Source organism: Phacochoerus africanus, chromosome 11, assembly GCF_016906955.1.
Source record: "Phacochoerus africanus isolate WHEZ1 chromosome 11, ROS_Pafr_v1, whole genome shotgun sequence".
Taxonomy (NCBI): Eukaryota; Metazoa; Chordata; class Mammalia; order Artiodactyla; family Suidae; genus Phacochoerus; species Phacochoerus africanus.
The window spans coordinates 45,673,418-45,686,567 of record NC_062554.1 but is presented as its reverse complement, the minus strand read 5'-3'; the positions used below and the strand labels follow the sequence as shown (position 1 = coordinate 45,686,567).

The following is a 13,150-nucleotide window of genomic DNA, read 5'->3' as shown; positions in this document are numbered from 1 at the left end:
AAGGTTCTAATTTCTCTGTATACCTCCTCAGGTACCTTTTTTTTTGGGGGGGGGGGAGGCGCACCTGCAGCATATGGAGGTTCCCAGGCTAGGGGTCCAACGCCAGACCTTCAATCCGCTGAGTGAGGCCAGGGATCAAACCCTCATCCTCATGGATGCTAGTCGGGTTTGTTAACTGCTGAGCCACAATGGGAGCCACTTAGGTACATATTTTTTTCTTTAGTGTTTGCCTTAAGAAGAGGATGCAATCTCTTGTTGTGAGAAATTCAAGACTACAACAAGACAACATTATGCGTGTGCGTGCTAATAGTATTATGAAATTTCATGACAGGAAAGCAGTTTCTGTAGGCTGACATTAAGAACTTAACCCACATTTGGTTTCCTAAGAAGCTTGATATCATGGATCAGATACCATAATATAGTCACCTAATATTAAAATTATCACAGGATGAGTTCCCTGGTAGCCTAGTGACTGGTTAAGGATCTGGCTTGTTAACTCCTGTGGCTTGGGTCACTGCTGTGGCACAGGTTCGATCTTTGGCCCGGGAACTTCCACATGCTTCAGGTGCAGCCGAATTAATTAATTAAATGAAATTATCACAGAAGATGAATTTATTAAGCTGAAGAGAATATTTCAGAATGGAAGGACACTGCATTGAAAGACCAATTTGCCGAATGCTATATTTATTGCTTTTGCTAGAGTCATTATGTATGTGTTTTCATTTTTGTTTTTTCATTAGGACGTAGTGACTTTTAGTGTCTGTATATATTAACTGAAAAGATAAATAGTAGCTGTTTTAGTTAAGCCAGACTTCTGGCATCCTCTGATACATTTTAAAAGTAAATATAACAAAAACATGCTGGGGAGTTCCCATTGTGGCTCAGTGGGTTATGAACCCAACTAGCAATTAAAAAAAAGCTGAAAATTATCGCTTAAAATCCACTTCAGCAAAGAAGAGAAATACCTTTAAGAATTGAGAAAAATGCTACATATAGATGTGAATAGGTATGTGTTAGTTGCTTATTAATTCCCATGGGAAGAAAATAATGATTCATTTTTTTCACGTTTTTATTTTTATTTATTTTTTATTTTTTTGTCTTTTGTCCTTTTTTTTTCAGGGCCGCACCTGATGCACATAGACGTTCCCAGGCTATGGGTCTAATTGGAGCTATAGCTATTAGCTTACATCAGGGCCATAGCAGTGCCAGATCTGAACTGCGTCTGCAACCTATACCACAGCCCACGGCAGCACCAGATCCTTAACCCACTGATCGAGGCCAGGGATTGAACCCGCAACCTCATGGTTCCTAGTCAGATTCGGATCTTCTGTGCCATGACAGGAACTCCTTGCCTTTTATTTTTAACTTGTATGTATTGAGTTGGCTTTTGTCATTTATTTTATTTATTTCTTTTTAGGTCCGTATCTGTGGCATATGGAAGTTCCCAGGCTAGGGGTCGAACAGCAGCTTCAGCACCACAGCCACAGCAACTCAAAATCGGAGCTGTGTCTGCCACCTGCACCATAGCTTACAGCAATGCTGGATCCTTAACACACTGAGCGAGACCAGGGATTGAACCTGTGTCCTCATGGGTGCTTGTCAGATTCATTCCCGCTGAGCCACGGCAGGAACTCTCAGCTTTTCTTTTATTTAAGCAAATTCAGATAAAAATATTTGAGTAGGATAAAAAAACAATGGAAATTTTGGGGCTTTGAGTTTTAATCAAATCAAATGCATATTGCTTTGTTCCTAGGAACATCGAAATCGTGTGTTTCATGATTTCCGAAATGGCTTATGCCGCAATCTTGTTTGCACTGGTAAGTATTACCTGTTGTTATTCTTCTTAGTTCTGCTCTGCTTTCTCTGTCCTATTATGCAGTGGAGCCTCTGACATAGTCTAGCTCATCCTAATACCATTTCTAGATTTTTCTGAAGCTGAGGAAGAACTGCAGTTAACTTTTGAAATTAGATTCCATACCTAAAATGGCAGCAGACTTATGGCACTTACACTTACATATCTGCCTTTTAATCAGTTTTGAGGTTTTCCTAGTAGTCCTAACATACAGGAATATATGTTATGTATACATACACAAAGTGAATTATGTTAAGAAACTTATGTTTTGGAAGTGGCCTTTTTGGGGTTTTTGCCAGAAGCAGGCTAATTTATATTTCACAACATGAAGTAAAACAAATGGAGCCAGGTGGACAGTGAAGATTAGGCAAAGGCAAATGGATTCAGTAGTCTCCTTGCTAATACTAATGTAGTCTTAGTATTGATATTAGATTAATAATCTAAACTAACTTTCTGGATAGGAGGAGGAACCTGGATTTTTTAATTTTTTTGGCCATCCCCACGGCATGTGGAAGTTCCTCCGCCAGGAATCAAACTCCATACCACAGCAGTGATCCAAGCAGCGCATTGACAGTCCTGGATCCTTAATTTGCTGCACCACAGGGAAGCTCCATAATTTTTGAACTATGCACACACACAAATACAGTAATCATAAATATAGTATTTGATGAATTTTTTGCATGTATGTACACCCCTATAACCACCATACCCAGATCAAGATTTAGGATATTTCAGAGTTAGATTTTTTTTTTTTTTTTTCCCCTTAATGGCCACACACCTTGGGCCAGGGATTGAATCCCACCCAGCCACAGCTGCAGCAACAGTCGATCCTTTAACCCACTGCACCAGGCTGGAGATCAAACCCACACCTCCGCAGTGGCCCAAGCTGCTGTAGTCGGATTCTTAACCCACTGCACCACAGCAGGAACTCCCAAAATTAGAATTTTTGGAGATGCTACTCTAGAAATACACTTTTTTTTTTTTTTTTTGGTCTTTTGTCTTTTTGTTGTTGTTGCTATTTCTTGGGCCGCTCCTGCGGCATATGGAGGTTCCCAGGCTAGGGGTTGAATCGGAGCTGTACCCACTGGCCTACGCCAGAGCCACAGCAACGCGGGATCCGAGCTGCGTCTGCAACCTACACCACAGCTCATGGCAACGCCGGATCGTTAACCCACTGAGCAAGGGCAGGGACCGAACCCACAACCTCATGGTTCCTAGTTGGATTCGTTAACCACTGCGCCACGACGGGAACTCCTAGAAATACACTTTAGATTTTTTTCTAGCAGAATATTAAGTTTGCTGATTTACAAAAGGACTATCAGATATCTCACGTGCTTCCAATTTATCTTGATACTCTGCCTTACATCTGAAAGGACCATTAATACAGCTGTAAAATGTGAATGCCTTAAACTGAATTCTGAATAAATACCTGTTGAAATTTATTCATTATAGAGATATTCATTGATATTCAGCAAATACTTATTTACTCTTTGCCATGTTCTTAGCTAGGTGCTGTTGCAATAATATATTATTCCCTAATTTTATGTTTTATATATTTTACCTTTACACACGCACACACTCCCTGCACTTGGGGAACCTATAATCTAGAAGAGGAAATGGTCGAATAGTTCATCAGTGAAATGTTTAGAATAACAACTCTAAAGCAAATTCAGAATGTACAGTGGACCCTTGAGCAACATGGGTTTGAACTTAACAGATCCACTTACATTCAGATTTTTTCACTAAATATGTGCTACAGTACTGCATGATCCACAGGTGGTTGAATCTGAGGATATGGATGGAACCGTGAGAGTTCTGAGGGCTGACTATAAAATTATATGCAGATCTTTAACTGAGAGTCCCTAACCCCCAAGTTGTTCAAGGGTCAACTGTATAGGCAAACAGAGTGCCATTTGCCATTAACCATTTCCTTATTTGAGAATGAAAAATACTTTTGTAAGTATTACTTGCAAAGGTTGCCCTCAGAAATTGTTGAATTTTTTCACCTTTCTGATTTTTCAGAACAGCAAGTAATTTGTTGTTAAATAAGTACTAAATAACATTCATGTATAAAATGTATAAATAAGTGTAAAGTACCATCACTCTCTTCAAAGAGCAGTAGTTTAATCAGGGTTAAAGAGGTAACATTAAGATTCTAAGGCAGGAGTTTCTGTTACGGCTCAGTGGTAGCAAACTTGACTAGTATCCCATGAGGATTCGGGTTTGATCCCTGGCCTCCCTCAATGGGTTAAGGATCCCGCTTTGCCATGAGATGCAGTGTGGGTCATTGATGCGGCTCCATCGTTGCTGTGGCTGTGGTGTAGGTCGGCAGCTACAGTTCCAATTCGACCCCTAGCCATGGAACTTCCATGTGCCTTGGGTGCAGCTCTAAAAATAAGAGGGGAAAAAGATTCTAAGGCAGAGCCTGCAGACTTTTTCTGTAAAGTGCCAAATAGTAAATATCTTAGACTTGGCACACTGTATGGTCTCTGTTACAAGTTATTTGGCTCTGCCATTCTACCTCAGTGGCAATATATATAAACAAATGAGCATGGCCACATGAAGTTTTATTTCACAGCAGTACAATTTTATTTATAACAATAGGCATTGGGTTACATCTACAAGGGAATAAGGATAATTTGTAAACATGAGGCATGTATAATAGATAATCCTAGATTTTCATAAGAGAGGGAAGTAACTAGTGGAGGTAATCTGAGAAGAGATGAAATTGTAATTTATAAGCTATAGATGAGTTTCAGACTTGGAGAAGAAGGTTTCTCAAGTTGGGGGAATGGTATAAATAGTAATCCATAGAGTGCTAAGAAGATATGTTTAAGGAAGGGTAGTGCATGGGTTTGGTGGAGAGGAAGATTTGAAATGTGTTAGACACCTATGTTAGGACCAAGAGTATTGAGTGGAGGACTTTCAATGTTGATTTTAAATTTTATTTGGGGGCAATTTAATCAAAATTCAAAGCAGTATTTTAGGAACATTTATCTGACTGTCATGGATTATTTTTGATGTGTGGAGCTGATAGAAGCAGGGAAATCTAGTCATTAGCCTATTGTAGTTGTTTTTACCTGTACTTTTCAAAGCCTAAATTAGCATCATAATTGTGGGATTAGAAAAGAGTAGAAGGGATGGCCTTGCTTATTATAAATCATTTAGCAGAATGGCATGAATGAATTCTAAGAGCATAATTACTATTAGTGGACTACCTCTTCTTTTTAAAGTATTCTACATTACCCAACAAACTTTAAAAAAAAAAAAAACTTACTCTGTTAATCTTGGATTAAATACTCGAAAATAGATGAAAGAGAATTACACTCCTGAGACTTATGAATTTATAGTTTATCAGTCATCCTGGATTTTCAGTTACCTTAGACTACTTTTTTTTTTGTCTTTAGGGCCGCATATGCTGCATATGGAGGTTCACAAACTAGGGGTCCAATCAGAGCGGAGCTATAGCCGCTGGCCTACACCAGAGCCATAGCAACACAGAATCCTTAACCCACTGAACAAGGCCAGGGATTGAACCCATGTCCTCGTGGATGCTAGTTGGGTTCCTTAACTGATGAGTCATGACAGGACTCCCCTTTAGACCACTTTTTAAAAACTTTGTTACAGGACTGGAAAAGGATAGCTTCTGAGTAGAAAGCTGCCTATGGCAATGTGCATGAAAAGTTATGCCAATAATTTGCAAATACTTTAAAGTTAATGAAGTGAATAAAATTAGGTTATATTAGAAAATATGCTAAAGGGTATTATGGCACCAAATTGGAAGATCTAATGGAGTTTTTTGTTTGTTTTTTAGATTTGTTTACCCGAGGTATTGATATACAAGCTGTGAATGTGGTAATAAACTTTGACTTCCCAAAGCTGGCAGAGACCTATCTTCATCGAATTGGAAGATCAGGTGAGGAAAAGGAAGATGTTCTTTGTGGAACTTTTTGAGTTTAACCACTAAATTTTGTTCCTTTTGTGAAGAGGTGTGTGATAGCAACTAGAACAGTGAATTAAAACTAATTTAGCTGTTTGGTATATAAATATATGACTAATTTCTATTTTTTCCAAGATATCTATTAGAGGTAAAATACCTTTATGCTTGCTTTGAGGTAAAATTCTCAAATGAGAACCTCACTTGTGTAATTGTACTGTTGAGCGTGTATATTTTGGCAATTTTTAACACAAATGAGCACCCCTTTTTTCACTTGAAAAAGTTAAAATAGAAGTACTGGAGTTCCTGTCGTGGCTCAGTGGAAGCAAATCTGACTAGTATTCATGAGGACGCAGGTTTGATCCCGGGCCTCACTCAGTGGGTTAAGAGATCTAGTGTTGGCATGAGCTGTGGTATAGGTGGCAGACGTGGCTCAGATCCCATGTTGCTGCAGCTGTGGTGTAGGTCCAGCTCCAGTTGGACACCTAGCCTGGGAACCTCCATGTGCCCATGGGTGTGGCCCTAAAAAGACAAAAAAAAAAATTATAAAAGAAGTATTACTGGAGGCTGTGAAACCTGAGGTTACTATAATGTGTTATAAGGGGACCATCAGATCAGGGTTCATATACTCAGAATGGCCCCCAAAACTTTAACCCTACATAGTTTTACCACTTACAGACTAGTGCTTGCACATTGATCCTCACATTTAATTTTTGTTAAATAAAATTTTTTGTTAGGTCGCTTTGGTCATCTTGGCTTAGCCATCAACTTGATCACATATGATGATCGCTTCAACCTGAAAAGTATTGAGGAGCAGCTGGGAACAGAAATCAAACCTATCCCAAGCAACATTGACAAGAGCTTATATGTGGCAGAATACCACAGCGAGCCTGTAGAAGATGAGAAACCTTAACAAGTATGTGCATACCTGACAGAAGAGATAAGTGAGATAATGTTTAATAAAGGACAGAAATGGGAGTTCCCGTCGTGGCGCAGTGGTTAACGAATCCGACTAGGAACCATGAGGTTGCGGGTTCGGTCCCTGCCCTTGCTCAGTGGGTTAACGATCCGGCGTTGCCGTTAGCTGTGGTGTAGGTTGCAGGCGAGGCTCGGGTCCCGCGTTGCTGTGGCTCTGGCATAGGCTGGCGGCTACAGCTCCGATTGGACCCCTAGCCTGGGAACCTCCATATGCCACACGGGAGTGGCCCTAGAAATAGCAAAAAGACAAAAAAAAAAATGAAGGTCGGGAAATTTGATGTTGTACTGTATATAATTAGCAGTGAAGGTTAAAACACCTCTCAGCATAAATGACAGTAAACAGGAAGTATCTTGGTTGAAGTTGTGGTCTTATTGGAGAATCTATAAATTCTATTTTTGAATTGCAGTCTTCCTAAGTAATGTAGTATGTGTGCAGTACTTGAAACAAATTCAGACTTCTAAAATAATGAAAGCAAAAAAGAATCTTAGCAATTTTGAGTATGAAAACATCTTTGCTGTTATCCTCTGTCACTCAGTCCTCTCTGTTAGTGTTCACTCTTAATTTTGAATGGATACCTTAAATCAGGTTCAATTACCTATAATTCCTCATTGCTAAATGAGTAATCAGGTTGTGAGGATAACTCTCCTATTTTAAATATCCACTCTGTTTCTGCACCTACCCTCTTATCTTGTTAGTGACTATTGGATTCTGGTAGAAATATGCTCAAAACAAGGCTTGTCATACATAGCTCCCTGATGGCTCAGCAGGTAAAGAAACCATTTGTCACTGCTGTGGCTTGGGTTTAATCCCTGACTCAGATATTATAGCATGCCTTGGCCACCCCCCACCCCCCCAAAAAAAAACCCCTAAAACAACAAGGCTAAATGTAGAGGAATGTGGGCTGCTTTGGAAGTTTTTTGTTTTTAAGGAAAATCTAATTTGAGAGACAATAGTTTACAAGTTAGCAGTGAACATTTGATCTATTATTTTTAGATATTTCAAGTTACTCTCTTCACCTTAACCTTTTTCTCCTAATTAAAAAATTTTTTTTTTCATAAAGTATGGTTGATTTACAATGTTTTAGTAATTTCTACTATACAATAAAATGATTTAGTTATACATACACAGACATCCATTCTGTTTCAAGTTCTTTTCCCATATAGATTATTACAGAATATTAGGTAGTGGTCCCTGTGCTCTACAGCAAGTCCCTGTTGGCCAGTCTTTTTTTCCCCTAATTTAAATGTTAAACACAGAAGTCTCAGACGAACATAAAACTAGCTAATGAATGTTTGAGTTGAGTTCATGTAAGGCTTTGAAAAGTTAAATTTGTTGTGGGTGACTACTGCCTATTACCAGAACTTTCAGGCTTTCGTTCTGTCTCTGGCATGCTTAGCAGAAGTTCCTTAATCCTGAGTGGATTCTGTAATAGGCAAAGGCTCAGTAGGAGCTGTTGTAGAGAGCATTTGGGATGGGGGTTGTGAACATCTACATATCCGAGTTCATGTTGCTTTCACAACATTAATTTTAGGTTTCTTCCCTTTTTCCTTTAGGCTTTGTCAAACTACAGAAGGCTCGTTTGGATCTCTGACACATTGTTTTTGGGGGGATACTCTTCTCTTTGTGGGTTTTTCATCTTCTTTTATTTTGGAACTATGAAGACTTAAAGGAGCTCATTTTTTCTTTTTTTTAACTGGTGAAGAGAAAAAAGCTGAAAAGGAGTTTACCTTTTTTGTTCCACTTGTTTGCACTGTGTGCTGACTGAACATTAGTTGCACTAACTGCTGGTTTTTTAATGTTTTCTGGGGAAGGGGGACAAGGAAGGAGAAGAAAGAAGAGAAGGGGAGAAACCCTAAAAAGAGAAGAATCCTAATGAACACAAGCTTGTCTACGATTTCAGAATTCTTCAACAGCTGACTCTTGAGTGCATTTCAACTTCTCCCTGGTTACTCATCCGTTTTTTAAGCCTGAAGAGCTTATTACTTATTTGTGCGAAGTGCCTTATGCTATGAGACCATTCAGAATATCATCTTTTAGACAGAGCCCGAGGAATCAACAATAGTAATTTTTTTTTTCTTTAAAAAATTTTTGTCTTTTCATTTTGGTTTCAAGTTGAAGTCTTATCTCTTCCCTTTCTACCTGATACTCAAGCCCAGGGCTGGAAGATGAAACGTATTAGTAAATGTTAAATACCATTTTCTTTTTCTTTATGTGGAGGAGTTGATATGCAGCTGCAGTTCATCCGCACTGTAAATACATGTATTTAAAAAAAAAAAAACAATCCCAAGTAAAAATTTCTTCTGGGCTGAGTAGATGCAACATCATCGCTCCCAAAGGAAAGAGCAGTCTATCATTGCAGGAGCCATATGACAAGCCTTTGTGCTCTATAGCAGAACACTAAAGACTGGTTTACATACGTCTCCATTAGCAGTTATGGCACTTGATGTGTAGACATGTCAGAGCCTTGACCCTCTTTCCTCTGTGGCAGAGCGTGTCCCATAGAAAATTGGGTGTGTATACTTGTATAAACTTTGTAAATAAGTTTTTTTCTGGGTTCATATATATATATACATATATATATATATATTTTTTTTTTTTTGGATGAAGGTTGCTGGGATTAAGGGGATTAGAGTGATTATGGGAGCAGCTAAAGATGAGAGGGGCTCAGTTTTCCGCAACACTAAATTCTAAAAAGTACTTTGGCTTCTTACTGTAGAGAGCAGACCTCTCTGGGTACCCTGTGTTGGAAGAGGGACCCAGAAGTCTGGGATTCACTGCTGCCACACTGTTTCATATAGTACCTTTGGAGGAGGCCTGACAGAGAGAGCAGGGAAGCTTCAGAAACCTACAATCCAAGATATTATTTTTGAGATGCTCTCTCTGATGCTATTTCTTCCCCCTTTTTTGAAAATTTGAGGAACTTTTCAAGCTCAGTAAAAGGGGACAAAGAATAATTTGCCTTGCAGTGTGGGAATTTCATTGAGTGGCAGTGTCTGTGAGTAGTATATGTATAAAGCATGGAATTGCATTTCAGAATATTAGCCAGTACCAGCTTTGGTAACATTAGCAGTTCTGGGGCTTACTTTCTGTGGATCACCTCCTATACCATGTTAAGTGTGTTGCTCTCTGCCCACTTTGATACATAAACTTGCAAGAATGGGCAACCCCTGAGAGCTGTTAACTTTCATGCTGCAGAAAGCTGCTTGCCATCTTCTTGCTTTGTGACAAGAATTATCTGTCATTTTGCATTGTAAATTGCTGGCAAATGCTTTACAGTCAATAGTGTTGCTTTAAATTGTGCCCCTCCCAACATGCTTGATGTTTGGCCTGATCTCCAGGCAAAAGGAGTGAGATGAATCAAAACCAGTGAACTTTTTTTTTTTCTAATGTTTTTAATTCCCTTTTAACCCAGTGTACTAGGTCAATCAGGAGGCATCTAGGGTTTAAATTTTTTTTAATTTAATTTACATATTCCATTGTTTTTCAAAACCCCACAGTATTCCAAATCGGTCCTGCATAAACTTTCAGGCTTATTAGCTCATCTGGATAAAGAAATCAATTATCACAGTTGCTTTTTTGACTACTTAGTTCTAAGCAAAACTATCTGTGACTCACCCAAAATTCCTTGAGGAACAAAATCCTGTAGATGCCTCTTGATCAGACATAGCCCTAACTCCTTAAAAACTGTAGCAAGAGCTGCACAGTACAAACTCAAAAAAGAATAATTCGTTTATCTGCTGTCTAAGCCGTATATATCTATCCAGCCAATGTTGGTTACCAAATACAAGCTCTAATTGAGGAAGTAACCTTTTTCCAGGGAGGGGTGGGGGGAGGAATTTAAAAGGTATCAACTTTTGACCAAAAAAATTTTCCCCTTGTACTGATGCAGCTCTCTCTTTCTCCCCCACCTCTGGCGAGATAAGAGGGATCATTCATTATAGAAGAAAAGCAAGAAAGACTCATAAATGCAATTTCGTGTCTCGCTAGAAAGTGGGTGACTAAACAGCGCAGTCTCCTTTGCCATCCTCAGACTGTGCTCTGCCTGGTGCCACATGCCTGTGGGTCCCTCTAAAAGCACAGACTTTAAATTGAAAGTGTTATTGAAGTACAGCCTCTGATGAGGAGTGGCACTTAAAAACTATCTGGGACACCACTATTGGACACAGTCTTGTAGAGGCAGCTGTCCAGTTTTGGTGCTTGACTTGTGAATAGGAATTGTTAAATGGAAAGATGCTCCAAGAACTAGGTCAAAGCCTAGTTTTTTTGTTTTTTGTGTTTTTTTTAAGTCCCCGCTCACAAATAAGGAGCTTTGTTACTATTGGAAGTTGTTTTTGTGTTCCTTCCAACGTTGGGTGTTTAGTAATGGTAATATTTTTCCAGTGGCTCGTTTGGATCAAAACTATTCCTCCTATTTTTAATATTTAAATTATATCCAACTCATGGTTTAACCAGTGGCTGTATAGTTGTGTAATGGGTTATGGACTGTTACATACCTTACTGCCTGCCTCTCTCTCTTTCCTTACATTCCAATGGAGAAACTTTCTTAGCTTTTCCCTTAGGAATGGAATAAATGTATTCTAAAATGATCTTCCATGGGAAGAAGTAAGGGAGAAGGATACCTAAATATAGCTCTCAATTATTTTCAAATTGGACCCAGCATTATAATACAGGTTGGCCCCAAAGGCTGGGAGGGGAGGGCCAGGGAAAGGCAATTAATTATCATCATTTGTTATCAGAATGAGATGGGAGCATCTTTCCTTTGCCATGTGCTTTGTGTTTGATAACATCATACTTGGGTTAAAACCAGACAACTCAGCACAAAGCCTTGAGTGTAAATTGTTGGAATCAAAACATCTCATTCTGATCACTTGGTTTAGTTTTTTTTCTTTTTTTTTTTTTTTTTTTTAATGGGGGTGGGAGGGATGTTACTGTGCCCCAAAAGGGAGGGTATCTGCACTAAGGATTTAGAAACACTTTGGAAGCTCACAACCTCATCAGAAACTGCCTTTAGCCACACTCCTGACCTTTTAGATGAGTAACAAAAAAAGACAAAATCAGTTCTTGGGAATTAAGCCATGTTATTTTAATTTGCTACTTTTTTCAGTGTTGTGTGTATCTTAAAAATTGTTACTGTCGAATCATTTTCTGGCAAAATACCTTTGTCAAGCAAAATTACTGGCCTCATGGGAGTTGATGTCAGTCAACTTTTTGGTGAGCTGAAGTGGACTTTGGTGAACTTGTAGTTCTACTTTATATCCCTAGAGATGGTTTTTTTAAAAAAAAACTTCCAAAGAAAATCCACTCTCCTTTCTGATCCAAAAACTCATCTTTGGGGTAGAGAGTTAAGTGTCCAAAGGTTAATAGTTCATGAGGTCAGAGGGAGCTAGCCTGGCACCTGGACTCTGCCCCTCCATAGCTGACAGATCCCAACAGAAGTGTATTTAAATTCTCCAGTAGACAATACTGGGCAGGGCAAGGGAGGGGGTAGGGTTGGGTTAATGAAGGTACAGGCTACTGTATTTTAACCAGTGGTTGTGGGGGAGGGGTGTCTGGAGAAAACGAAGTCACTATTCCCTTTTTTGAAACAAAATTAAAACTTGAAAAAAAATTTTTTGTTCAGTAAAAATGGGATAGAATTCCAGTGTCCCTAGTCACAAGGGACCAGTTCCACTGAGAAGTGAACAGTGGGGACTCAATTTTGAAAACATTTGGGGAAAGGGAAAATTGGCTTTCTGTTAATTGGCAAATGTTCCAGTGTGGCTCTGTTTTTGTTGGAATGTGTTATGTTGTATGTACACATATGGACCAGAGTCTCTGCTGAGTTTATAAGGTTCAGAAAAGATGGTTGATAAAATCTTGGGTTTTTTTGTTAGTTTATCTCAATAAAAGCCCACTGGAACTCCAGATGTGTGTGTGGTATTTTCTTTAGCAGCAGGCTGTGTGGTTGAGGAATACCTGCCTTTGAAATCATTTTTGCCTAACATTCTGGTGAGTCAGTAAGATTCTCAGCACTGCTTCTGCGAGTGCAGTTGAATAATAATCTGAGCACACCTTCATCCAGCTTTAGACATTAGCCCTACCATTCATCTTCGACTTTGTTACCTTTCATAGCCTAAATAGAACAGTTAATCATTTGAGAGAGGTGTTGACCCACAGCATGTCTGGGGATTGATTACCAATAGTCACCTCCCAGGATTGTTCAGATGTTTCCGAAAGTTGAACTTGCCCACAAAAATTACTTAGGAATTAACAATACGAATGAAATTGTATATGCTAAGAACTGCAAACACTGATGAAAAATAAAAATACCTAAGTAATTGGAGAAATCTAGACACAAAGCTGAACAGCATCTTCACCCCACTCCAAAAGAAATACTTCAGGG

At 39.0% G+C, this 13,150-nt stretch overlaps 1 protein-coding gene across 4 annotated transcripts in view; it reads left to right on the top strand.

The window, feature by feature from the left end:
* DDX6 (DEAD-box helicase 6) overlaps nucleotides 1-12,672 on the top strand; it is a 38,216-nt gene extending 25,544 nt beyond the window's left edge. For all 4 annotated transcript variants that reach the window (XM_047751882.1, XM_047751879.1, XM_047751880.1 and 1 more), the window contains exons 11-14: nucleotides 1,754-1,817; nucleotides 5,667-5,768; nucleotides 6,527-6,705; nucleotides 8,322-12,672. In XM_047751882.1, coding sequence (XP_047607838.1) covers nucleotides 1,754-1,817; nucleotides 5,667-5,768; nucleotides 6,527-6,702 — 342 coding nt within the window. In that variant the 3' untranslated portion in view covers nucleotides 6,703-6,705; nucleotides 8,322-12,672. The remainder of the gene's footprint in view (nucleotides 1-1,753; nucleotides 1,818-5,666; nucleotides 5,769-6,526; nucleotides 6,706-8,321) is intronic.
* The last annotated feature ends 478 nt before the right edge of the window (nucleotides 12,673-13,150 follow it).